The 25,814-nt window shown below is 44.5% G+C and overlaps 1 protein-coding gene across 2 annotated transcripts in view; it reads left to right on the top strand.

Annotated features, from left to right (window-relative positions):
• The first annotated feature begins 626 nt into the window (after positions 1–626).
• The window catches only part of LOC111833387 (collagen alpha-1(V) chain-like), a 93,347-nt gene continuing 68,159 nt past the window's right edge, over positions 627–25,814 (top strand). Inside the window, exons 1-2 of one of the 2 annotated variants that reach the window (XM_072703298.1) lie at positions 627–1,088; positions 18,443–18,610. In XM_072703298.1, the coding sequence (XP_072559399.1) occupies positions 992–1,088; positions 18,443–18,610 (265 nt within the window). In that variant the 5' untranslated portion in view covers positions 627–991. The remainder of the gene's footprint in view (positions 1,089–18,442; positions 18,611–25,814) is intronic. The other variant, XM_072703289.1, reaches the window with a different exon arrangement.

Below are 25,814 nucleotides of genomic sequence, written 5' to 3'. Positions count from 1 at the left end.
AAAGTTCCCCTTAATCTCGTTTTAAATAAACATGTACATTTAAAGTGCCTTTAGTTGTAATTATTAGCTAATTGTGGTGTTAGCAGTACACGGTTACCCTCAATTGTTTTTAGGCTCCATAGTCAGTGTCTGCGGGCTGTACAGAATGGCTCATCATAACTGATAAGGAAATTGAGGGAATGGGACGTGGGTCTTCTGCATTGAAATCTTTATCACACAAATTTACAATGGTAATGTAAACCTAATATACCCAGATTACGATTATATAACTTAATAGTTAAATTACAAAAACTTAAGCAAATCAGAGTTCGCACTTCAGTCTTTTTATTTGGATAAATATGCGTATATTCGTTTTGCATCTTTATCTCGTTATTTTTAGTGAATGCGAAAATCTAGGTCTTTATTTAGCTCCAAAGGCATGTGAAACGTAATATGATATGCGCTTAACAATACTCTTGATGCGAACTTGGCGCTTCTGCCAGTCGTAACGCCTCTTTCGAGGAACATTAACATGACTGGCCGGGGTAGAGACGGCTTTTACCGGCAGCTTTCTAATAAGGACCGGTGTGGGGGGGAAGGAGGAGCAGTCGCGGAGGCTGAGAACTTCCAGCAAACTCTTCGCTTCCACGGGCGCCGTCCAATGAGAAATGCCGCCGTGCCGTGTCGACCGCTGTGATTGGCCCCGCTTTCCTGGCAGCTTTCTAATCTCCGCAAAACTTTTCCCCCTATTATTTGCAGGACCCTCCAGTTGCGGAGACGGAGAAGGGACATCACTTATGATCACGGCCAGAAGAGGAGAGAGGGCGAGTGCAGAAAAGGGTGTCCCATCCATGAACTGACGCAGTAACGGAATCCAGGCTGCAAACTTATGGCTGCATCCAAATAATATTTCCCCCCGTTTTTGGATTTTGGTTGCGAATTCTTTCATCATCTGAAGTTGTCTCTTTACTTTAAATATACGTTATCACCGCCGGGGACATTATCGGTGGTCATGGATACCCATATAAGATGGAAAATAAAACGGTGGAAAGACCTATATGTAATTTTATTAATAGCCATTCTTTCTGTAACTTTGCAAGTCAGCTCAGGTAAGTGGTGCCGTAAGAACAACGACTTGATGATCTTCTAAACTTTGTTTTTAAAATGCAATGTCCAATAGCAGCAAAAGTATATTCCTCTTTGCTGGTCACTTGTCTGTTCATAGTGCAAATACTAGTACCAGCGTACCCCGAGGTAACTAGTTTTAAGTTGTCTTTTTCGATTTTGTAGATGCAACGAGGCTACGTTGTACATTGTTAAATTTTTAAGAACAATAAAGATCATTAAAACTCTGCCTTAAAGCAGATCAAATTGAGTTATTCTAAGTTCATTAACAAAGAGTATGTACTGTATCTGACTGGAGGTATTTGGGTTCAACCTGATTTGTTGTGTTTAACGTCTAAACAATAGATGAAACTATACATTAATTTTATTTTAGGTTTATTAAGCGTTTGTTTATTTTCTTGGGTGCGATAATAGTCCCGTTTCCATTTTAGTTTCATGAACGCACAGAGATTTAGAATCCTGCGCCACCTATAGTACCGATTGTTCATAGAGAACCTAGTCCTGTCAAAATAAATAATACGGTTATTATTATATAAACGAAGTTTTAAAATAATAATAATTCAATAAAAGACGAGATCCTTTCTGTTTTATATCAGTTAAATAAATTAGATGCTAAAGAAATCTCATTTTGGTACTTAGGAACTTCATCCGAAATAGCATACACGTTATCACATCTTCTTATGTACTTAATTTTCCTGCCTTTTTGATCACTTTTGCCTTAGTTTCTGCAATTTATATGCATATCATGTGCACCCTATAATTTTGCTGAAATGTGAGCGTCCCATTAACAAGAGCATCTTCAGGATCTCTGCACTGGAAATGAGATGTTTTGGATTCTTGTGTGTGTTTTTTTCTTGGAAGAGAGCTTCCTTTGCTACAGCTGTTGTATTTGATAGCTGCTGGTCATATCTTGGCATTTCAATGTCTGATGGCCAAACGAAAGGTAAAAGTGAAACGAACCTCAAGCGGGTCTCAAAACTTCAAACTACTTGAATGCAGCTGGATATTTTGGAAGGAATTACTGAGGAGAATCACCACTTGTGGTCATTCACCACTGACTACTACTTGAATTCAGTGCTAAGACATCTGAACATGTACCGTGTGGGCAGAGTATACAGGGAAGTGGTCACTGTCTTGCGAGGATGCTTTGTAGTACAGATATCTAATGTTTAAAGAGAACATAGTGTGGTTATATGCTTGTGGTTAAGTGCTTAAATGCATTACACTGGCCCAACAAAGAACTGAAGAACTCCCGAAGAACACAGAAGTTTTATTGACAGTTAATTGAAAAATAATTATTTTCTGTCTTTCAGAGATATGTACTGTTAAGTGATTTGACATTATTCATTGAGAAATATAAAGCAATCTCCTTTTTCACACCAAAACCCTTCAGCCCATATGGCTTCTTCTTTCCAGAGCATAACAAAACGAGGAAGAACATAGGTAGATTAATAGATGGATGGATGGATGGATGGATATAGATAATAGATAGGCCCTAGATTGATAGACACAGATAGATAGATAGATAGATAGATAAATAGACAGATAGATAGATAGATAGATACAGACGCTCCTCTACTTACAAACTTTCAGACATATGAATGCTGGGCTCCCGTTTCCTGTCCACAACATCAATTTTTTTAATCTGCGCGCCAATTCCGCCTAGTACGACTTCTGGCCGCTACTCCCGCCGCGCAGCAGCGTAGCGTTTGTACTCCCAGCATCCTAGTTCTGTGTACTTGCATATACCGTTAAAATTATGCTGGTTAACGACTTACAAACATTTCAAGTTACAAACAGCCATTCGTAAGTAGAGGAGTGATTGTAGATAGATAGTCCTAAACATGCACTTGGCTAAAGGTCTTGCCTTTATGGTTGCTTGTTGGCACTGGCAACAAACATTGAACAATAAGTTTAATTTTGAATAAAACCTGAAATCTAGAATCAAGGGGTTGACAAAAATCAAACATAGCAGACATTTCATGAAATAATTCTTGTTTTGTTTGTAAAGTGTTTGCAACAGGACGTGAAATTAGATATGTCAGAACTATATGATGGTCCTTCTGAGGAGAAACTATATATCTATATATATCATTCATGGAATTTGATTAAATTGACTGGCAGGAAGCCAGAATGTGTAGAAAAATTATTTGATGATTCTACATGAAAAACATGTTAGAAACCTGAGTCATTTAAACAGGTAACTATATGTGCATAATATTTATAGTTTTCTCTTATAAAGATTATATACCAATATTATGAATATTCTGTCTCATACACGGTGAATGATATATTACACATCATGCTCATTTTTATTTTGCAAATGATAACTCTTTGCTGTAAGTCAATTGAGCTTACATACATTTGTTATAGAAGTAAATACATTTTAACTGGTAAAAACTAGAATTGTGAAAGGTTGTGTGGGCAATAGGTTACCAATCCCCTTCAATTCAGAATTACTAATTGGTGAAATAGGCAACACGTTATTTTTACATGTTGGGTAATTAATGGAAGGCACACATGCAAAACTCAGGGCTAGCGAGAGGGGCACTTTCTCTTTTTATCTTCCTGTAGAGCAGATAGTAAGAGTTGCAGTCCCAAGGGGATGACACCTGGTCTGCTTGAGAGCCACTGCAAAGTGAAGCTCTAACGTCATCAGTATCTCTATCCAGGTCTGACTTTCCCAGCAGTGCTGAGTGGTGCTGAAGTCAAAGGGGCTTGAGCAGCCACCTGCAGGACATTAGAGCGCATTCATGCCTGCAACAACAGCATGGCTTCTATTGCGAGGAAGAATTCTCGGAATTTAATTTAAAGGTGCAGAGGGACCGATTTGACAAAATATCCATTCCTCTTAAGATCTGGTACAGGATAACATGCTTAATTGTATTCTATATAAGGTAAATGCTATGATGAAATCAGTGCGGGGGGGGGGGGGGGGGGGGGTGTGTGTGGGGGGGTACTGCTTGGAACATTCAGCATGCTGATAAAATGCGACGCCATGCTTCTCCCCCATGACTGCTGTTTATTGGCATGCAGTGTAAAATGAATGCAGCTTTTGATGAGTTGCAGAAATCAGGCAGAGATGCTCATAGTTCCCCAGTGTAACGTAAACCCTTCTCTGCGACGTCATCCTCACATCGCGCATCGGTGAGGGAGCAGCGTGTCACAGTGCTTGCTCTGTATTTAACCTCTTGGCCAGGATCACAGTTGGCCGGGGTCAGTTTAGTTTGCATAGCTGATATCTATGACATAGCTAATGCATATTTTATAGTGTGGTTTTATGGATCACTATTCAAATGTTGTAAATAAAAGAGATCCCCAGAACCCGACAGTGTCCTTTTCTAGCAGAAATGCGCTGACGCACTGGAGAGTTCAATGCCAGACCATATGCTTTCCTCAGATATACTTGGAAAACATTCTTTGAATACCTTGTATAGGAGGGGAGGGTCCCCCTGATAGGCTCAGCATCAGTGCATTTGGAGGGATTTGACAGGATGGTCAATTTTTTTCAGCAGAGAAAGATTACCCAAAGAGGCACTGACCATCCTTCATGCCACAGTCTCATTTCATACACATCTGGATCTGATATGTGCCATTGTGCTGTGTGTTTGTTCCAGAGGAACCTCAGTCCAGATGTTTTTTTTGTCTTCTGGCAGAGCATGGATTGTAAAATAAAATGCTATTTAATTTCAAATTAAAATATAGTTTTGTTTCTTTTTTTGATTAAGAAAGGCTTGGAAGATAGCATGCCCTGTTAATTAATTTTCCAAAGATTTAATGGATTTCTTCTATTTGTATTTGAACTGGGCTGTTTCTGAAGATTCTGATCAAAAGTTAATGCTAAATCCAGATATAGGAATATTTCCAGCTCTAGAAGGTTTTCCTTTACAGACTGGCTACAGTTAAAGGCAAAGTACAGAGTGATTTCATTCACATCCTGAGTCTGGCCTTGGCCGTGTTTGGCTGGTGTTTTCGGTTTGGCTGTTTTGGTGCCATTAACTGATGGTGAGGCTTTTATTTAATGGTAAAATAAAAAAAAGACAAGCCAGCACAGTCTCTCATGACTTCTAGTTCTTCTGGCAATATTTATAGTCAAAATTTGTTTATATATTATAGACAATACTTGTTTATATGTTTGGTTATATGTTTGAATACCCCATTTATAAGTACAATATATACACATGTATTGTTTATGTATGTATAAATATGTCAATTTGACAGGTGAAATCCTTTATGTTTCCTCCAATGGCAGGAGACCAGCTCTTCATATGCATCCAGCAATGTTGTTTAACAGCAGAACAACACGATCGTAATTTCAAAGACATATTTTTGGCAAGTGCAAGAAACAGCACTGGAACATCATGGCCATTGCTGTTATTAATTGCAGGTTCTCTGTTGATTTATGGTTGGGTTTTTAATCGCTCACACTCCTACAATCCAGTTTGAACTAGCTTCAGTGATTGGACAGTGAGATAGACTCGTGTATCACGTCATGTATCTGCTAGTAGGAAAAGCTGAAACTTTAGCTCCACTTCAGCCAGTACATTATAGTGAAAAGGCAATTTTGCACCCTTATCTCTGTAGCAAAAGGCAGTGTTTCCCAGTACAGTCCTCGGGGACCCATGCACAGCTGAGCTGCGTTTATGCTCTCTCGGAGCTCCCTGTCACACAGTCCACACTTTTGGGCTCTGGAGTCAGGCTCTTGAGAGATGCAGTGACTCCAGAGTGTACAATTTTACACTGTGAATGGTGGCATTATTGTAGCTGAGGTCAGCATGTGAGATCCGATGGCCAGAGCCAGTTCAAATGAGCTACAATCCTTCAGATGACAGTCTTTATTTCACATCTTTCCTTTTCAAGTCCTAAGATTTAGTGCATTTATATTGTTCCTTTCTGTACTGCCTTAAAGGAACACTTTGTGCCATGTATAATAAAATAGCCCAAAGATGCTCTTAGAGCACACAGCTTTATCTCCTGCACCCCCCACCCCAGCTCTATGCCGCTGGGTCAGTCCCTGCTTTGTTTGGTGCCGATGTGCAACATGCGCTTATCAAACACGTGACAATGTTCCTGTTGGCACGAGGTAATGCATTAAGGCAGGACTTGTTGAAAATTCCACAGATTCCTCCTTCAGTGGCTAAGCCATTTCTTGGAGTCAGTGGTCTGAATTCAGGCTTGAACAGACCAGCCGACGGAAACGACATTGCAGGGGTATCATGCCGTTTCTTTGGCCTGAGGTTTCATCATGGGTTTCTGAGTTGCCTGTAAGCCCTCTGGCAAGATCAGGAGGCTTTCTGTTTCAGATCCATCAGAGAATGTCTGTGGAGTTACACCACTCACCTACCTATAAATCAAAAAAGACTCGAAGGGCTATTTTTGAGGCGAACGCACATTCTTCCTTCCTGACCTTGAACGTTTTATTCATGAGACGTGGCCGTGGTCGTCATGGTTCCTAGCAGTGGATGCGCATTCTCATGCTCGATGAGAAGATGTGGAATTGCTTTTTCAGGGCACTGTCGCATTGGGTTGGGATTTTGGGTTGTCTTTTCTACCCCGCTTGATAATGTGTCAGTTTGGTGAAGGTGTCTGAGCCATGTGGCATCCCACAGGGTCTAAATTAACCCCCCTCGTGGACTGGTTTACATTGACACATTGGCGCGAATACTCTGTCATCGTGGTAAGAAACCACTCAGGGTTTAGGTGTGTATACAGACAAGAGAATGACATTCCGACTGACTGAATAAATTTATATTATTGTATATGCATGTCTTTTGTAATGTACTAATGTAATGTAATGTAAATGAACAAATTAGCTCTTATAATTTACTTGTAAGAATCCAAATCAAGAGTGAAGTTTTTTTTTGTTATTTTGAAGAGTGAGACCTTCATAAATAGAGATCACAGGTAATTCCCCTGCCTTAAGAGCCCTAAGGCCTGACTCAGCACTCAGAAAGCACCCACTGATTGATTGTCAGACACATAGAATCTGAATGAAAGAATACATGCCACATACAGGCATTGTTTTTTATTCTATGAAACATTACTGCAGTGTCATATAGAGTTGAGTGTAAAACTGATAGAACGTGACAGATGTGATGGTTCGCTTTGCCATTTTCGGATGGTACATGTGAATGTAGTTAGAACTGAAAACTCTGCGAGGGAGATGAGCTCATTTGTAGAAATATGATCCTTGGGCCAAAGGGAAGCTAAATACGGCACAGAGCAATACGGAGTATTTAGGGCTTTGTCAGTGATAAATGTGCTGTGTGTGTCTGCGTGTGGCCTTTTGCAGTGTGAACTGCCTGGCAGCTCAAGGAACCCCACTGGTAACACATTTTTATAAAACAGAGAACTTAAACAAAGCAGTTCTGCATATTGTGAAATGGTTCTGTGGAATATGCAAAATGGGCAAAATGTCGTTGAACCTTTTTTTAATTGTACTTTGAATTATCTTTGAATATATGTTTAAATGCACATGAAGACATCCTTATTGTTTATGAAATGCATTGCATCTGGGGAGTAAAGACATTTGGGGACATAAAAAATAGTCTAGAACAAAATAAGCAGATGCAATGGTTTGAAACACATTTGAAACAAGAAAGAAGAAAAGGGAAGCGATATATCTAAATCCTAAATCCCTGTAAGTCAGGGAAGAATTGTGTCTAGATCCTAATTCCCTGTTGGTCTCGGAAGAGGTTTATCTAGATCCTAAATCCTTGTTGGTCAGGAAAGAGGTGCACCTAGAACCTAAATCCCTGTTGGTCAGACCGGAGATGTATTTAGACTGTACACTCCTGTTGGTTGGTGACAAAGTTCACCTAGATCTTCAGTCCTCACTGTCCCCCCTTATGTCCACCTCAGTGCTTAGGATTTATGAAACCAGGAGAGGTTAGGATGTGTAATACTGAGGGGTATCATCTTGAGGGAAGAACCAACTGATGAATCAGTTGTTCCATTCTCAGCTCCAGCCCCAATCTTAAGGCAAAAGCATTTAAATAAAGATTAAGGATTGCACAAGGTTGTTATGGAACCGTCCAGAAACCACGTTTCTGTTGGAATGTTTCTATTTTTACTCAATAGTGAAACGATTAGAGCTCCGCTTTAAAGCAATATAAAGTAGGGCTGAGGTCAGAGTCTGCTAGCTCAGCTCTAATGCAAAACCACTTCATTATCTCAGCAGTGTGGGTACTCTGCACTTGGACCACTTCTGAGCTGGTTCTGTCATAAAGCTCCCTTGTTCTGAAGAGATTGTTAATTTGTTATGTACATGTAAGTCAGACAGTATGTTTATTGGTCTGTGAGTAAGTGTGACACAACCTTCCCAGTTCCCAAGTGACTAGTCCCTACATGATTATATATAAATTATACCATATTTTCATATAATGTTGGTTCAAATTCTTGGCAAAGAAGTGTTCTTATATTCTTTGACCAGGGTATTAAGTGCAATTGCTACCAAATATCCAGTGGTATCGAGCTCATGGATGGGTGTGTTATAGGTGCAGTTGTTCATCCTATGGGATGTGAAGGTCAGTTGGGCCACTACAATAAAATTGTGCTAAAATAAGGCAGGACGGGGAAGTTCCTGTCCTTTAACTGGGGAAGATCTTCTCAGTGATCACCTTCTACAGTGCACTACCGCCTGGCAGGAAACTTCCTGATGCATGTTGCTTCGGTTTATGTAGGAAAGATGAAATGAAAGTTGAAACCCACACAGTAAAGAGCTGAAACATTTTGTTGGGCTCTTTGTAAATTATTTATAGCCTTATTAAAGAATAAAATGTGTTGAATTACTCTGGGTAAATTAAGGACAGGGTGTATTTCAGGACTATTTCAAATTTTCTTCTCTAAAAGCTGTTTACATTGTATTTCTTTACTTGATAAGTCCGAATAGGTGGAGTCCTGCATACTCACTGTCTTACATTCACAGTGCTGTGTGTCATTTGAACTGTTGCTTCATCTCCAGCTTCCTCTCTGTTGATGCCAAATTCGGCCCCTTAACTGTCCATTGGGGGATTAGCATGCAACTGGCTCACTTTGGTTTTTTTTTTAACTTTTTGCACACAATAATACAGTTGGCGCCTTGTTCCTCAGTACATCTGTGTTCGTCTGTGTGTATGTGTGTGAGAAAGACCTCTGCTTTTTCTCTGCATAAGCTAGTTTCCTCCTGCAGACCAAAGTCACACAGTTTCATGTGGTTTTGCATCTGCATGTGTCCAGGCTGTATTCCTTCCTGTCCATTCTGGGATACGCTACAACCTTCATTGCATAAGGATGCTTATTTATGATTATACTAGTTTTAGGGCATTTTGATTTTCAATCTCGATGTTAAGTTATACGCAGTTTTACTGACTGTGCCAAGTTCTATTGTCAGTGCATCCAACAAAACAGTGTGTGTTCCAGTTCATACTGGGAGAACATGACATTTGTCCTCTGGATTATCCTACATGGGATTATGTTTTGATTGTGTCTTGTTAAATTTACTGATAAAAAAAAAATGTCAAGATCACAGTAAAGGCCAAGAGCTGGTGGTTAAAACCAGACAGATTGCATTTGTTTCATTGCCAGCAGATGGCTTTTAAATCCTGTACAATTCTGTGCGTAACAGAGATATCTGCATTTCATGGGGCCTCATTGAAAGACAACTAAATCTGTTCATTCATATGATGCGTGTATGTGAGACTGGGCTCAGAGAGATTCAGTTCTGCATGGCAGTTATGCTTGGGTTGTGCAGTAATATACCGTTAATAGGTTCCAGTGGCCTGGCTACTTGGCCATGCGCTCCATGTCTTTCCTGTGGTTTGGATGCTCAGTAGAGTCTGAGTGTCTGGGTCGCACAAATGCCGAAACCTCAAACTGGCTCTGGAAGAAACTCAGGAGAACAATGCACAGGAGCAGTTAGACGTAATGGAACTCAGATGTTCGTAGACTTGGCAATGTCTCGTTCTGTAGGGTTAGAGACGAAGAGGTACGCTCTCCAGGCAACGGGCAGGAAGGTGCTGATGCATGATGCCAGGCTTCTTCTCAGATATCTTCATCTTCAGGATCTTCAGTGAGAGTGGGTGGTGTATAGACACACCTGTGCTGGTTCTGTACTCTGATGCTGTGTGGGTTCTGGGGAGATACAAGATGTTGGCTAGATACCTTTGGGTGAATTGCACCGGCCAAAGATTTTGGACCATGTTTCATTTTGGACCTTCACACTGTTTTGGACAGTTTGGAAAGGAAAAAAAGACCATAAAGGGAGGGAAAGGAGAAGAGCGAAGCCATATATGTGTGTGTTTGATGGAGGGCTAGAGTGTGTATTAACATCTGGCAATATTTTGCTGTTCACTTAGCACAAAAAATACTCCCAGAACTTCATACAGCATGCTTTCCCAAGTGTGTATCAGTGGATAAATTGGCATTTTGAGATTCACCTGCTTTTATGCCCTGTGTACGCTAGTAAATATAAGCTGAGCAGAGCAGCCCTTCTTGTAGTAGCAATGTTTGACTTGTTAAATTTTTGATAACACTCCTAAAGGAGTCTGGATCTTGAATGTACATGTTAAAGAATCTCAGCATCGTAAACAACACAGAATCACATGCAATGTCCAATTTGATCATTTACACGAGGGAATTGAGTAAATTTGCCTGCAGGAGAGTTGGAGAGTCTGCATGTTTGCGTAAAGGTAGATCTGTAGGTAAAACAGCTGTACAGCTGTTTATACTTAAAATGGGGGGGGGGGGGGTGATTCTGAAGGCTGGAAATGCTCTCCTTAAATTTGTCCTAAATATTGACTTAGTTGTTTGATAATTGTTGGTTTTGTGGCTGTGGTGCCAAATTGAGACAGCGATGGCCTAATGGTTGTGCACTTGAAATCGAATGATTGCAAAGTCCCACTGAGTTACTCCTCCCAAACTCCTCCCAAACACTGCCTCCCGGCTGCTGTATTAGCTGACACCCACTGTGGGTAAAATGCAGGGGGCCCAGCTGTGGCTGGCAAAGGATACGCTCTTCAGCGTGTGGCCATGACCATGGCCTGCAGAAAAAAGAGCAGGAGTAGGCAGAAGGGTGTGTGTGTGTGTGTGTGTGTGTGTGTGTGTGTACAGCAGCGCTGTACGCCGGTGTCAGGTGTCGCTGTGCTCACAAAGAAACGGTCACTGGGGAAATCGCAGCAATGCTGCTTCTCAGTGGACATACTGTAACTGTGGAGAGGAGAAGATCTGTCTCCATTTACAGGTGCCCTCATTAGCAGACCTCTGGCAACCAGTCAGTCTTCCTAGGAAATACTTTGACCTCAGTTTGAGGTCACGAATGCACCAAGGAAAGAGACTGGTGAAAAAAGGAAAAGTTGGGAGCAAGAATGTTAATCCTGTCCAGTCTATACTCCTTGTCTGGGCCGAATGGGGGGGCTCTGGACAGTACTGTTTGATGGCCGGTACCCCATTATGGCTGGTATCCCATCGTGGCTCATATCCCATTGTGGCTGGTATCCCATTGTGGCTGGTATCCCATTGTGGCTGGTATCCCATTGGCATCTGGCCAAATGAGATTAAGATTCTCCTTCCTTTGATGCTGTGTGCATTGGCCAGGGGAAGGTGAGAAGCATGAGTGGGAGAGCATGTGGTTGAATGTTTACATCCCACAAGGCGCTGCAAATCCCAGATGACAGCCACCTGCTGCAATGCCTTAGCTGTGTAGGTGTCAAAGATAACTCTGCTTTTCTGTACTGGAACTTCCTTTAAGAGAAAATATCCATCCATCCATCCATCCATCCATCCATGCATTCATCTATCAATCCATCCATCTTCTAACCGGTAATCTTGGACAGGGTGCGCAGCAGAGAGAGAAAGAGAACAGTTATGCTTAAATACTCAGGGAATTCCCTTGTTACGAATTATTACAAATCAACTTCATGGTGAATTTTGGGGATAATTTGTTTTAAATTATCCAATTATGGCCTCAAGCAGGTGACTGAAGTACTTTTTTAAGGGATTATATACCATGTACTGCATGTGAAGGAAACACGCATAGCAATGTCACTTACATTCTGTTGGCAGTTTTTATAACAGCAATCAGTTCTGACTGCAGAAAGAATGTGGAAAAGAAATTTTTAGAAAACTAGGCAGGATAAAACAGTGAGAAGCGACGTCTGGACTCAGGTGCCTGGAGAGCAGCTGCGTGCCGTTTGGGGCTCTGGCTGGGACACGTCATCTACTTGATGCCTCGACGATCCGACGGCCGGCTTGGCAGATGCCGGCAGGATCCCCTCTGGCCTCGGAAACGTTTCGGCGCCAGTCCGAACGCGAGTGCCTTGCCGTGGTCGGGGGCGAACACTGGCAGCCACAGCTGGCAAGCGGCAGGGCGCTGTCACTGGTGGGACCACGGTGGGCCAGCACAGGAAAGGAGGGAGAACAAAAGACCCCCCCGCATCCCCCCCCAAATCAGCGTGGCTCCAGATGGGCCCACGGCATGCCAGAACCTTTAAAATCAATCATTTGTTTCCCTGGATCAAAACAAACAAAGACACGAGTTGCTGTTGTGTAATTCTGCAGGCTTTTCTGCATTTCTCCCTGGGTTCCTATGATAGGACTCGTGCATATTAAAGGCAGATGGTTCACCTGTAGTCTTCAGATAATAATACTGAGCTTTGGTTCACCAGAGCTGTTTATATCTGAAGTGTAGAGGTTTATAACCATGATCGAGTTTCGTTTCGGTCTCACTGGACGTATCTCACTTTAATTAAGTTGATTTTGCAGATTTTGTTTTGCATCGCTCCCGACTCTGCAATGGAAATCGCTTGTCTGAAGTGTTCCCCTGGCATTGCCTTCTTCAGCTCATTAAGGAAGCTGTGTAATCGGAGTAAGGAGGCTTGCGGTGTTTATACGTGGGGACGGAGGTGCCTCACACTGATCAGATGAGTAGCCATGGGTTTGGCGCCCGCTGTTCAGAAAGCGAAACAGCTCTATTCCCTGATGGATGTTCATTCCTGGCTCAGGTGCTCCGCTTCCTGCCGACAAGCTTTAATACTCCAGTGTGTACTCACAGAGCAGATGTTTTTATAAACACAGGCCGGGAAAGCCAGAAGCACACAGGGCCCACTCCTTGTATGCTTGACTGTTACATCATCCTTTGACGTCGCTAACGACTGAGATGATGCTGGACGGTTTTATATTGTGTCACAGAGGACTGGCAGCACGAGACGTGAATGCTTGTGAGAGTGGTCTGTCAGAGGCGGGCTCTGGCCTGATCTATTAGGACTACACAGGGGTACTGTGGGGGATAAGGATGATTCAAAGGGCCCCTGAGTAACAGGAGGCCCCTAAAATATTTGGAGCAAAATTGGATTGGTCTGGGTTGGGATTCTAATGTGATATGGGGCCTGAAATCTCTAGCGGTGCCCTTGGGACCGTATGTCAGCAAAAGGGCCAGCAGGCCTGTTACTCAATGTTCTCAGGAAACGAACCGGCCTTTGGAATGCGAGGAGCAGTTTGTCTGTCGTGCACATGCTTGTTATTAGGAGTAAGACATCAGAACACACCTAGCTGCCGGTCAACTGTGAGGCCTTTATTAGGGTGGGCTGCTGTCACCATGTTAGTAGCGGTGGAGTCACTTCACTTCAGGCTGTCCACCCCCCCCCCCCCTCCCCAAAGGGCATTGTGTGTAGGAGATAGCCACACTCTATGGGGTATGTAGTTTAGCTTCCTGCCTTAATATAAAACGCCAGCCTTCCTGTCTAAACTAGCCGGTCTGCCAAAATACATCAGCCTTCTCTCGGGCTTGGCCAGTACATGTACAGATAGTCAAATAAACTTCAGTTCATCAAACAAAACAATAAAAAGTGAAAATGTTTGCCCGTGTAAAGCTTTAGCTGCACATGTCCACACACGTGTCCCCCTCCTCAGGCTAGGCCCCGTCAACAAAATCATTACAAAGTCGTTTTGGCTGATGAGCTTTCAGCTGTTCGAAATGCATGAACAGGGAGAAATCAATCTACTTGCCACTGCATGTCATTTAATAGGCAAATTTTCAGCTGTTACTCAAGCGTATCAGCGATGTCATAACAGTTTGTATATCTTCAGCTGTCTGAGTAATTGTCTTGCTTGGAAGATTTATAAATTAAGGCAAATGTTTTTTACTCACATGTTTTCCATGTGAGTAGGTATTGCCAGGGAGAATTAAACAGGCCACTAATTGCAGTTGATTAAAGTTTCTCAGAACATCTATCAGAGAACTTACCATTGTTAGCTTGCATAAGTTAATATTTAAGTTGGCATTTACTGTGAAGGCCTCCCATCCAGGGTGCAGCCCAGCCTTGTTCCTTGTGCTGCCTGGGATTGGATCCCCTCGGTAACCCTAGCTAGGATAAGTGGCTGCAGGTTGGATGTATGGGCAGATGCATAATGGTCATTTACTAATTTAGACACATAGGTAATCTTAACCTGCTTTCCCACTTCTGAGGTCGACCACATACTCAGACTGAAGCTCCTGTTTTGAAGGAGACTCCCCAGGGGCTGAGGTCCCTCTCTTATTTGAGTGGCAGATCCCTGCTGTCTATTGTTACTGCAAAGTGAGTTTTCAGCTGTCCTATGAAAGGTATTACTGTCATTTCATATGTGCAGGAGTTTTCCCCATAGAAATGAATGGAGAGTCGCCTCAAAGGTATAATTACAAACCTGTGTGTGTGTGTGTGTGTGTGTGTGTGTGTGTGTCATGGGGGAGGAGATACATCCTCACTCCAGAATCTACTGCCTGTGATCTCTACATTTTCTCAGCTGTGAACAACCTGCCAGACATGACAGTGGGAAATAAAGATGCCTTTTGTGTTTTGGTTTATCCTGCAGGTGGAAATGGTTGAATGAAGCACATGAAACACAAAAATACACGTTTATAATGTATTATGGTACCTAGCCAATGAGCCACCCATCAGAGGGACACCATGTGCTAACGTGCTATAACCTTCATCTCCTCCGTGTTGCAGTCATACATCTGTATGGGTCACAATCGCAGCACTGACCAAACACAGTAACCTCTCACATGCTATTGACTGCAGTTGTTTGAGAGAAAGGCAGACAGGCTCTCTTGTGGCCCCCATCCTCACTGACCTACATCACAGGAGCTCCTGCCAACATTGCATCAGGGCAGAGGGAAGTGTCAAGGCAACGTACATGTATGCCATTTCATTTGCTTGTGCATACTGTATATGTCTGAGTGTATAATGTACACTTGTGAGTGTATACTGTACATGTGTGTGTGCTGTAAACGTGTGAGTGTATACTGTACATGTGTGTGCTGTAAACGTGTGAGTGTATACTGTACATGTGTGTGCTGTATACGTGTGAGTGTATACTGTACGTGTGTGTGTGCTGTACACTTGTGAGTGTATACTGTACGTTTGTGTGCTGTACACTTATGAGTGTATACTGTACGTGTGTGTGCTGTATACTTGTGAGTGAATACTGTACGTGTGTGTGCTGTATACTTGTGAGTGTATACTGTACATGTGTGTGCTGTACACTTATGAGTGTATACTGTACGTGTGTGTGCTGTATACTTGTGAGTGTATACTGTACGTGTCTGTGCTGCACACTTGTGAGTGAATACTGTACGTGTGTGTGCTGTATACTTGTGAGTGTATACTGTACGTGTGTGTGCTGCACACTTGTGAGTGAATACTGTACGTGTGTGTGCTGTATATTTGTGAGTGTATACTGTACATGTGTGTGCTGTACACTTATGAGTGTATACTGTACGTGTGTGTGCTGTACACTTATGAGTGTATACTGTACGTGTGTGTGCTGTATACTTGTGAGTGTATACTGTACGTGTGTGTGTGCTGCACACTTGTGAGTGAATACTGTACGTGTGTGTGCTGTATACTTGTGAGTGTATACTGTACGTGTGTGTGCTGCACACTTGTGAGTGAATACTGTACGTGTGTGTGCTGTATATTTGTGAGTGTATACTGTACATGTGTGTGCTGTACACTTATGAGTGTATACTGTACGTGTGTGTGCTGTATACTTGTGAGTGTATACTGTACGTGTGTGTGCTGCACACTTGTGAGTGAATACTGTACGTGTGTGTGCTGTATACTTGTGAGTGTATACTATACGTGTGTGTGCTGCACACTTGTGAGTGAATACTGTACGTGTGTGTGCTGTATATTTGTGAGTGTATACTGTACATGTGTGTGCTGTATACTTGTGAGTGTATACTGTACGTGTGTGTGCTGTACACTTATGAGTGTATACTGTACGTGTGTGTGCTGCACACTTGTGAGTGAATACTGTACGTGTGTGCTGTATACTTGTGAGTGTATACTATACGTGTGTGTGCTGCACACTTGTGAGTGTATACTGTACGTGTGTGTGCTGTATACGTGTGAGTGTATACTGTACATGTGTGTGTGCTGTATACTTGTGAGTGTATACTGTACGTGTGTGTGTGCTGTACAGTTGTGAGTGTATATTGTACATGTGTGTGTGCTGTATACTTATGAGTGTATACTGTATGTGTGTGTGTGCTGTATACTTGTGAGTGTATACTGTGCATGTGTGTGTGCTGTATACTTGTGAGTGTATACTGTACGTGTGTGTGTGCTGTACAGTTGTGAGTGTATACTGTACATGTGTGTGTGCTGTATACTTGTGAGTGTATACTGTACGTGTGTGTGTGCTGTACACTTGTGAGTGTATACTGTACGTGTGTGTGCTGTATACGTGTGAGTGTATACTGTACGTGTGTGTGCTGCACACTTGTGAGTGTATACTGTACATGTGTGTGTGCTGTATACTTGTGAGTGTATACTGTACGTGTGTGTGTGCTGCACACTTGTGAGTGTATACTGCACGTGTGTGTGTGCTGTATACTTGTGAGTGTATACTGTACGTGTGTGTGCTGTACACTTGTGAGTGTATACTGTACATGTGTGTGCTGTACAGTTGTGAGTGTATACTGTACATGTGTGTGCTGTATACGTGTGAGTGTATACTGTACATGTGTGTGTGCTGTACAGTTGTGAGTGTATACTGTCCATGTGTGTGTGCTGTACAGTTGTGAGTGTATACTGTCCATGTGTGTGCTGTATACGTGTGAGTGTATACTGTACATGTGTGTGTGCTGTACAGTTGTGAGTGTATACTGTACATGTGTGTGCTGTATACGTGTGAGTGTATACTGTACATGTGTGTGTGCTGTACAGTTGTGAGTGTATACTGTCCATGTGTGTGTGCTGTACAGTTGTGAGTGTATACTGTACGTGTGTGTGTGCTGTATACTTGTGAGTGTATACTGTACATGTGTGTGCTGTACAGTTGTGAGTGTATACTGTACATGTGTGTGCTGTATACGTGTGAGTGTATACTGTAGATGTGTGTGTGCTGTACACTTGTGAGTGTATACTGTACACGTGTGTGTGCTGTACAGTTGTGAGTGTATACTGTCCATGTGTGTGTGCTGTATACTTGTGAGTGTATACTGTCCATGTGTGTGTGCTGTATACGTGTGAGTGTATACTGTACATGTGTACTGTACATCTGTGTATTGCACGTGTCAGTGTGTACTGTATGCGGGTGTACTGTACATTTATATGTACTGTACATGTGTCATTGCGATCTGTACACTTGTGTGCAGAATTTGGATTGTAATGTAGCTTGGTATGTCAGTTCAAATAAATTAATAACAGAAACATCCATAACAGTGTGTGCAAATGACTTTAGATGATGAATAAATGATAGCAGCTGTTGATGAATGTACAGTGAGCCCCTGTTAGCTGCATTGGTGATCTGCTGCATGTTGTCATGCTGCAGTGGACTGAGCGTGCTCTAAGCGCAGCCTAGGCATTTGCACCCAAGTAGAAAAGTGTGGACTTGAGAAAAACCACTTGCCTCAAAATGGAGTGGCTGGACTCTGCGGCAAGCTGTAGGCCGTGTCAACAGCTAAGTTAATTGTATCTTTGTGACCACTGCTTTGTGACCGTGGCTTTGTGATCGTGGCTTTGTGACCGTGGCTTTGTGACCGTGGGTGGCACAGGCCGTGGCTGAAAAGGAGACATTGAGGAGAACAGACAGACTCTTCAGAATGGTTCGGAAAAAGTTTGTAAGCATCATGAGAACCCTTTTTATCTGATGTGCTATAGTCCATGATGACACATTGGGTTTGCACTGGATAAGGTGACCTGAGCTGGAGTAACTAGCATTTGTTTGCTTGGTTTCTGCCCATTTGAGTGGCTGTATTGTTTATTCTGAGTATAATTTGTCTTCTTTAAGTTTCGGCCCTTTTGAGTGGCTGTGTCATTTACTCTGAGTATAACTTGTCTCATTTTTCTCGCACCCCCCCAACCCTCTCTCCCCACAGCGGAACCGGCAGATCTCTTGAAGATATTAGACTTTCACAGTTTACCAGAAGGCGTAACAAAAGCGACAGGTTTCTGCACGCACAGGAAGTCCTCCAAAGGACCAGATGTGGCTTATAGAGTATCCAAAGAGGCTCAGCTTAGTGCCCCCACAAAGCAGCTTTACCCTGGTGAGTATCCATCCCACTCTCAGCCCTGCATCTCTGCTCCATACTGATGGCTGTGCACTGTACGCTGATTTTGCAGCTTAAGCTTCTATGTGGTTCTCTTTCTACAATGTAATCAACAAACTGCAGGGCTCTGGAACTGAAATATGTTGAAGAATGAATCTAAATTCATATTTTGTTTCAATCAATATTCTAAATAAGTATATTTGGGTAAATCGTGTAATCGTGTTTGCTTTTTGGCTGTCTGGGTGTTAGGCAAATTAAAATTCACACTCAGGCAAATTAAAATTCACACCCAGGTTGAAGTTTTTGTGATACACACTTGGGGCATCTGATCACAACGCATTCCTGCCTTAAAACTCCAGTATGGATCATAAGTAAAATACAAAGAAAAGTTGATTATACTGTAGCAGCTCAGGATTACATCCTCTGATTTCTTCCATTCTTTCACTCCTACTTTCCCACTCTTTCTGATCTCTGGACCAATGACACCACTGAGACTATGCCTTGCTTTCTCATTTCAACACCCTTATATGTACAGTAGTTATCCCATGCAAAACTAGGCCAACCAAAATGTTTCACTTATTAATAAAAGAGCTTCCTTGAAAAACAAACAAGAATGTTAAGAAGCATCCCTTCAGTGCCTTTTCATTGAAAAACTCCACTTTACCCCAGATGTTAGAAATTTGACCTCTTTAAGAGGTTGATGCATGCACTGTGGTTTCCGGACAGCCAAAGTCAACACAATCACCTCGAAGAGGCTCTACCTTAACTTATTTTCTTTTCTTTGCGCCTAAAATCACATTATCATTCATTAATCATGTGAGTGACAGAATTACAAGTTCTGCAGATTTCTCAAGTACATTTTTAGTATCTGAAAGTCAGGCACTGAAGCAAAGGTATGTTCTTTCTTTTGGCGGAATGTATGCAGAGTATTTTAATGATATGCTTCTGTAGTTTCAGCATTATTCTCTAATTATGCGAGTAATATATATGAAGACATATGGGCATACTTATTGCCCCCTGGCTGGGCGCCTGTACATTGGGGTTTACCGCGGTGGACAAGAGGGTAGCCTCCCTTCGCCTTCGGGTGGGGGGACGGGTTCTGACTGTTGTTTGCGCTTATGCGCCGAGCGGCAGTTCAGAGTACCCACCCTTTTTAGAGTCTCTGGAAGGGGTGTTGGAGAGCATTCCTTCTGGGGACTCTCTTGTTCTGCTAGGGGACTTCAATGCTCACGTGGGCAATGACAGTGAGACCTGGAGTGGCGTGATTGGGAGGAACGGCCCCCCCGATCTGAACCCGAGTGGTGTTCTGTTGTTGGACTTCTGTGCTCGTCACGGATTGTCCATAATGAACACCATGTTCAGGCATAAGGGTGTTCATATGTGCACTTGGCACCAGGACACCCTAGGCCGCAGTTCGATGATCGACTTTGTAGTCGTGTCGTCGGACTTGCGGCCGCATGTCTTGGACACTCGGGTGAAGAGAGGGGCGGAGCTGTCAACTGATCACTACCTGGTGGTGGGTTGGCTCCGCTGGTGGGGGAGGAAGCCGGCCAGGCCTGGCAGGCCCAAGCGTATAGTGAGGGTCTGCTGGGAACGTCTGGCTGAATCCCCTGTAAGGAGGAGTTTCAACTCCTACCTCCGGCAGAACTTTTCCCATGTCCCGGGGGAGGCGGGGGACATTGAGTCCGAATGGGCCATGTTCCGTGCCTCCATTGTGGAGGCGGCTGACCGGAGCTGTGGCCGTAAGGTAGTCGGTGCCTGTCGCGGCGGCAATCCGCGAACCCGCTGGTGGACACCAGTGGTGAGGGATGCCGTCAAGCTGAAGAAGGAGTCCTATCGGGCCTATTTAGCCTGTGGGACTCCAGAGGCAGCTGACGGGTACCGGCAGGCCAAGCGGGATGCGGCTTCGGCGGTCGCTGAGGCAAAAACTCGGGTTTGGGAGGAGTTCGGTGAGGCCATGGAAAACGACTTCCGGACGGCTTCGAGGCGATTCTGGTCCACCATCCGGCGGCTCCGGGTGGGAAAGCGGTGCAACATCAACACTGTTTATGGTGGGGATGGGGTGCTGCTGACCTCAACCCGGGACGTTTTGGGTCGGTGGAAGGAATACTTCGAAGACCTCCTCAATCCCACCGACACGCCTTCCGATGTGGAAGCAGAGTATGAGGACTTGGGTGTGGACTCCCCTATCTCGGGGGCGGAGGTCGCTGAGGTGGTTAAAAAGCTCCTCGGTGGCCGAGCCCCGGGGGTGGATGAGATCCGCCCAGAGTTCCTGAAGGCTCTGGATGCTGTAGGGCTGTCTTGGTTGACACGCATCTGCAGCATCGCGTGGACATCGGGGGCAGTGCCTCTGGACTGGCAGACCGGGGTGGTGGTCCCCCTCTTCAAGAAGGGGGACCAGAGGGTGTGCTCCAACTATAGGGGGATCACACTCCTCAGCCTCCCTGGTAAGGTCTATTCGGGGGTTCTGGAGAGGAGGGTCCGCCGGATTGTCGAACCTCGGATTCAGGAGGAGCAGTGTGGTTTTCGCCCCGGCCGTGGAACAGTGGACCAGCTCTATACTCTCCGCAGGGTTCTGGAGGGTTCATGGGAGTTTGCCCAACCAGTCTACATGTGTTTTGTGGACTTGGAGAAGGCATTCGACCGTGTCCCTCGGGGAGTCCTGTGGGGGGTGCTCCGGGAGTATGGGGTGCCGGGCTTCCTTTTAAGGGCTGTTCGGTCCCTGTATGACCGGTGCCAGAGTCTGGTCCGCATGAGCGGCAATAAGTCGGACTTGTTTCCGGTGAGGGTTGGACTCCGTCAGGGCTGTCCTTTGTCACCGATTCTGTTCATAACTTTTATGGACAGAATTTCTAGGCGCAGCCAGGGCGTTGAGGGTGTCCGGTTTGGTGACCTCAGGATTAGGTCTCTGCTTTTTGCAGATGATGTGGTCCTGTTGGCTTCATCAGACCGTGACCTTCGGCTCTCGCTGGGACAGTTCGCAGCCGAGTGTGAAGCGGCTGGGATGAGAATCAGCACCTCCAAATCCGAGACCATGGTCCTCAGCCGGAAAAGGGTAGAATGCTCTCTCCGGGTCGGGGATGGGATCCTTCCCCAAGTGGAGGAGTTTAAGTATCTCGGGGTCTTGTTCACGAGTGGGGGGACGATGGAGCGGGAGGTCGACAGGCGGATCGGTGCGGCGTCCGCAGTGATGCGGGCGCTGCATCGGTCTGTCATGGTGAAGAAGGAGCTGAGCCAAAAGGCGAAGCTCTCGATTTACCAGTCGATCTACGTTCCTACCCTCACCTATGGTCACGAGCTGTGGGTAGTGACCGAAAGAACGAGATCGCGAGTGCAAGCGGCCGAAATGAGTTTCCTCCGCAGGGTGGCTGGGCTCTCCCTTAGAGATAGGGTGAGGAGCTCGGTCATTCGGGAGGGACTCAGAGTAGAGCCGCTGCTCCTCCGCATTGAGAGGAGTCAGATGAGGTGGCTCGGGCATCTGATTAGGATGCCTCCTGGGCGCCTCCCTGGTGAGGTGTTCCGGGCATGTCCCACTGGGAGGAGGCCCCGGGGAAGACCCAGGACACGCTGGAGGGACTATGTCTCTCGGCTGGCCTGGGAACGCCTCGGGATCCCCCCAGAGGAGCTGGATGAAGTGGCCGGGGAGAGGGAAGTCTGGGTTTCCCTGCTGAGACTGCTGCCCCCGCGACCCGACCTCGGATAAGCGGGAGGAAATGGATGGATGGATGGATGGATATATATGAAGACAGATATGAGGCAGGAGGAACTGGGAGATTGGAGGTGCGCATGGAAAACAGCGAAGTCCAGCATAGGAGTATATAGCACTGAGTGGAAGGCAGGATTGTATAACAATATGATTATTGATTCTCCCTGGAATCCCCAGTGAAATCTTAGGTTGCCACTGTAAATGCCTGGCAGGGATGTAAGAGGTCTCCAACAGCAGCGGCTCTTTTGAGTCATATCCCGAGTCTTACCCCCAGGGCAGTAAAGACTCTTTCAGCTGCACACAGAAGCTCTTCTCGTCCAGAAGCTCCCTTTTCCCTCCAGCACCTTCTAATGCTTCGCCTAGCTTCTGATTTCCAATTGTGGTGGTGAAGGAGTAGAGAGACTCACCGCAGCGGCTGCCTGGCCCGAGCTGAGCAGATATGGCCTCATCTCACGGACACTTTAACCTGCAGACCCACATCATTTTTTATTTGTACAACAATGGGGCTTTAAGCTGAAAAAATACACCTGATTTGCAAATATGTCTTGCTGCCAGTCACAAGCCGACGTGTGTGACATCCTCAGCCTCTTCAGAGCTCATTCTTTACAATCATTCTCTGTGGCCTGTTTTCTTTCCATTTTATGGCACTTTGTGCTGCCCAGATTCATGGATGTAATTATAAATGGGACACCCCTGCTTCGTAAACTGGACTAAATGGTCCGTTTTGTACCGTTCGGATGAGGGGCAGATTCGGAGCCTGCATTTGGGGCAGTGTGTGTCCCAGTGGGCTAAGCCTTTGTGCCTGTGATCAGAAGGTCGCTGCTTCAAGCCTGACCTTGCCATTTCTGCGGGTCCTTGAGCTAGGTCCTTAACCCCCAACTCCCTGGGAGCTGCAACAGGTGGCCGCCCTCCTGATGGAGGGGAATCAATAAAATGGTATCAATTACTATTACAGAAAATACCTGACTTGACAGTAATTATTTGAAGACCATAGCTTTTTGGTCTAGCGAACTGTTTGAAATAAAAAGATGTTAGATAAGAAACAAACCAAATACAAATCAGGCTATCAAAAAGGAAAAGGGAAAGTACAGTTGAGTTATATTTGACGTATCATGAACAAGTAAAGAGAAGGTTGTGGGTTTATAAGCCATTTAGTCATAATGGCATGAATCAGATTGTGTCTGTTGCATGGACATTTAGAATTTACTCAAACCATGTTTCAGCAATCTAGCCTTGGGAATAATTAGTCATTCAACCTTAAACAATGTTTTAAATTATGAGGAAAATAATGACACACAAGCTTATAGGTAAACTTATTTGATTTGTATTAATAGTTCAAATTTTTCTGAATTAAAATAATGATGAAGGCTTATTTGGAATTGTTTATCAAAAGTTGAAACATTTGTTACTGAAATCTTAAATCTGTTCATTATCTGAATAAGTTTATTTGATAGTCTGCCCTCTCTGAGTTGTGTTTATATAGAGCAGAGTAGTTCAGTATTGTCAAGTTAAACATGATGGTGTAATTAAAGTTAAGAGCTGCTGCTAATTGCTCCATAACTCCTATTATTCTCTCCAGTTTTATTTGGTTTTTATATATTTTTGACTGCTGTTTCTGGCCAAATGTAATGTCATTACATAGACAGCAGCAACACTAGAATTATGCTGTAGCCTGAATATGAGAAAATGGATTCTTTCCCATTTGCATCATAAGTGAAACAAATGGATCAAAAAAGTGGAAAAAACTGCTCTTATTGCAGCAGGCAAAGTGAGGCCTCAGAGAGGAGCTTCGGAATAGTAGTTGGGGTCATCTGGAATCTTCCAGAAAACTCATGACTTCCTCGGAAACTTTACTGTGATTACAGTTCTTCACTGTTTTATATCGGCCCTTTTCAATAGTACTGATGTAAACATGTATCTGGCCATATGTTTTTGCCCTTATTTTACCATTTCTATCTTTGTGTGTCCCTTAATTTATAAAATTTGTAAAGGGTTGTTGCCAATGGAGATTACTTTGCCCAGTCAGAGGGAATATCAGGTCAGTCGCTGTTTCGCTGAGCAACAGAGCTGTTCTGACATTGAGAGCACAGTCTCACTCTAGGCACGTAACCAACGAGCAGCCCAGCCGCCAGACACCAGTGGGCGGGCTGCATTCCTCAGAGACCCCTGATAGCATCTGTAATAACAGCGGGGGGGCTCAACAGAATCGTGTCAGATGTTAAACACCTTTAATCGCCCACCTTCAAAGCTCAGGAACTGGTGGTATTTGCTGAGTCAGATCCTGGCATAACCAAACTAGGCAGCAGCCAGAGGCCCGATTGGCACTGGGGCCCGATTGGCACTGGGGCCAGATTGGCACTGGGGCCCAGACAAAAAAAAACATGGCCAGCTCTAGCTGTAGGCAGAGTAGACAGCAGCCTAAGGGCCTTGAATTACCTGCGTTTCAGAGGAAATAAAAAGATCATGAATTTTTCTGGCTTTTCTGCCTCTCAAGAAATACTTCCTGCCTGAGGCCCCTGAACAGGCAGGGTTGGCCCTCCAGCCACATTCGGAATAGTGTGGTGCTGAGGTATCACCTGCCGCATTGCTGCACTCAGGTTCTCATCCCTGAGGCGGTTTGTCGTACGGTGGGCGCGGCAACGCGCTGTGATCAGTGCATGATCCTTACCTGCCCCCTCTCCTGAACACGTAGAGCCGGCCCTGGGCATTTGGAGTCTACGGGGTAAAGCCTAACCAGAACCGTGAGTCAGAGGACACTATCTGTTAGCTTCACTGTGCAGTTCAGCCACTACGCTGACAGAGGCAGTGGAAACGCTGTAAAATGGGGGGTGGCCAAGAACCAGCTCAAATAATGTCATTGACAGGGGTCGCCATCTGGCCCACCCTCACCCCTACCCCCACCCCCTGTCCAGAAAAAAACATTGTGGAGGAACAACCTCCCACCCTGCAATAGGCAGTATTGACAGTATGTATGTATGGTGAGCCTATATGGGCAAACGTCCAGCGTCGGTTTCTAATCCCATTGCAGTCCTGGTTTCAGAGCAGAATAATTTGAATAACTTGGATATCTGAAACACACAGCCTCTCCGAATGTGTTTTTATTATACCTCCCAAAGATTTACAAAGATTTCACAGTCATGTGCATTGATTACTGCGAGCATGAAGTATCCCAAACACTTCCCTGGGATCCAGGCTGCCCTAGATTTGTTCACACATTACTCTGCAGGCAAAGTGAACTATATGGAAGCAAAACTATTCAGAAAACTGAAGATTGATGAGAATAGCCCCCCTTCCCCCCCAAGGGACTTCTCATTCATTCCTTCCTTTCCTGTCGGTCTGCTGAATTTGCGTAGCTCCAGACATGCATAGCCCTCCCCCCCCCCCCCCCATACTGTGACCTTGTGTTCCCTCAGGCTGACTAGCAACTTTTGGAAATCTGTGATCCCTAAAGTGCAGCATTCCTGGGTGCTTGGTGGGATGGTGGGGGGGGGACTT

This window comes from Paramormyrops kingsleyae, chromosome 2, assembly GCF_048594095.1.
Source record: "Paramormyrops kingsleyae isolate MSU_618 chromosome 2, PKINGS_0.4, whole genome shotgun sequence".
NCBI lineage: Eukaryota > Metazoa > Chordata > Actinopteri > Osteoglossiformes > Mormyridae > Paramormyrops > Paramormyrops kingsleyae.
Note: the sequence above shows the minus strand (reverse complement) of the source record. Positions and strands in the feature narration are given on the sequence as shown.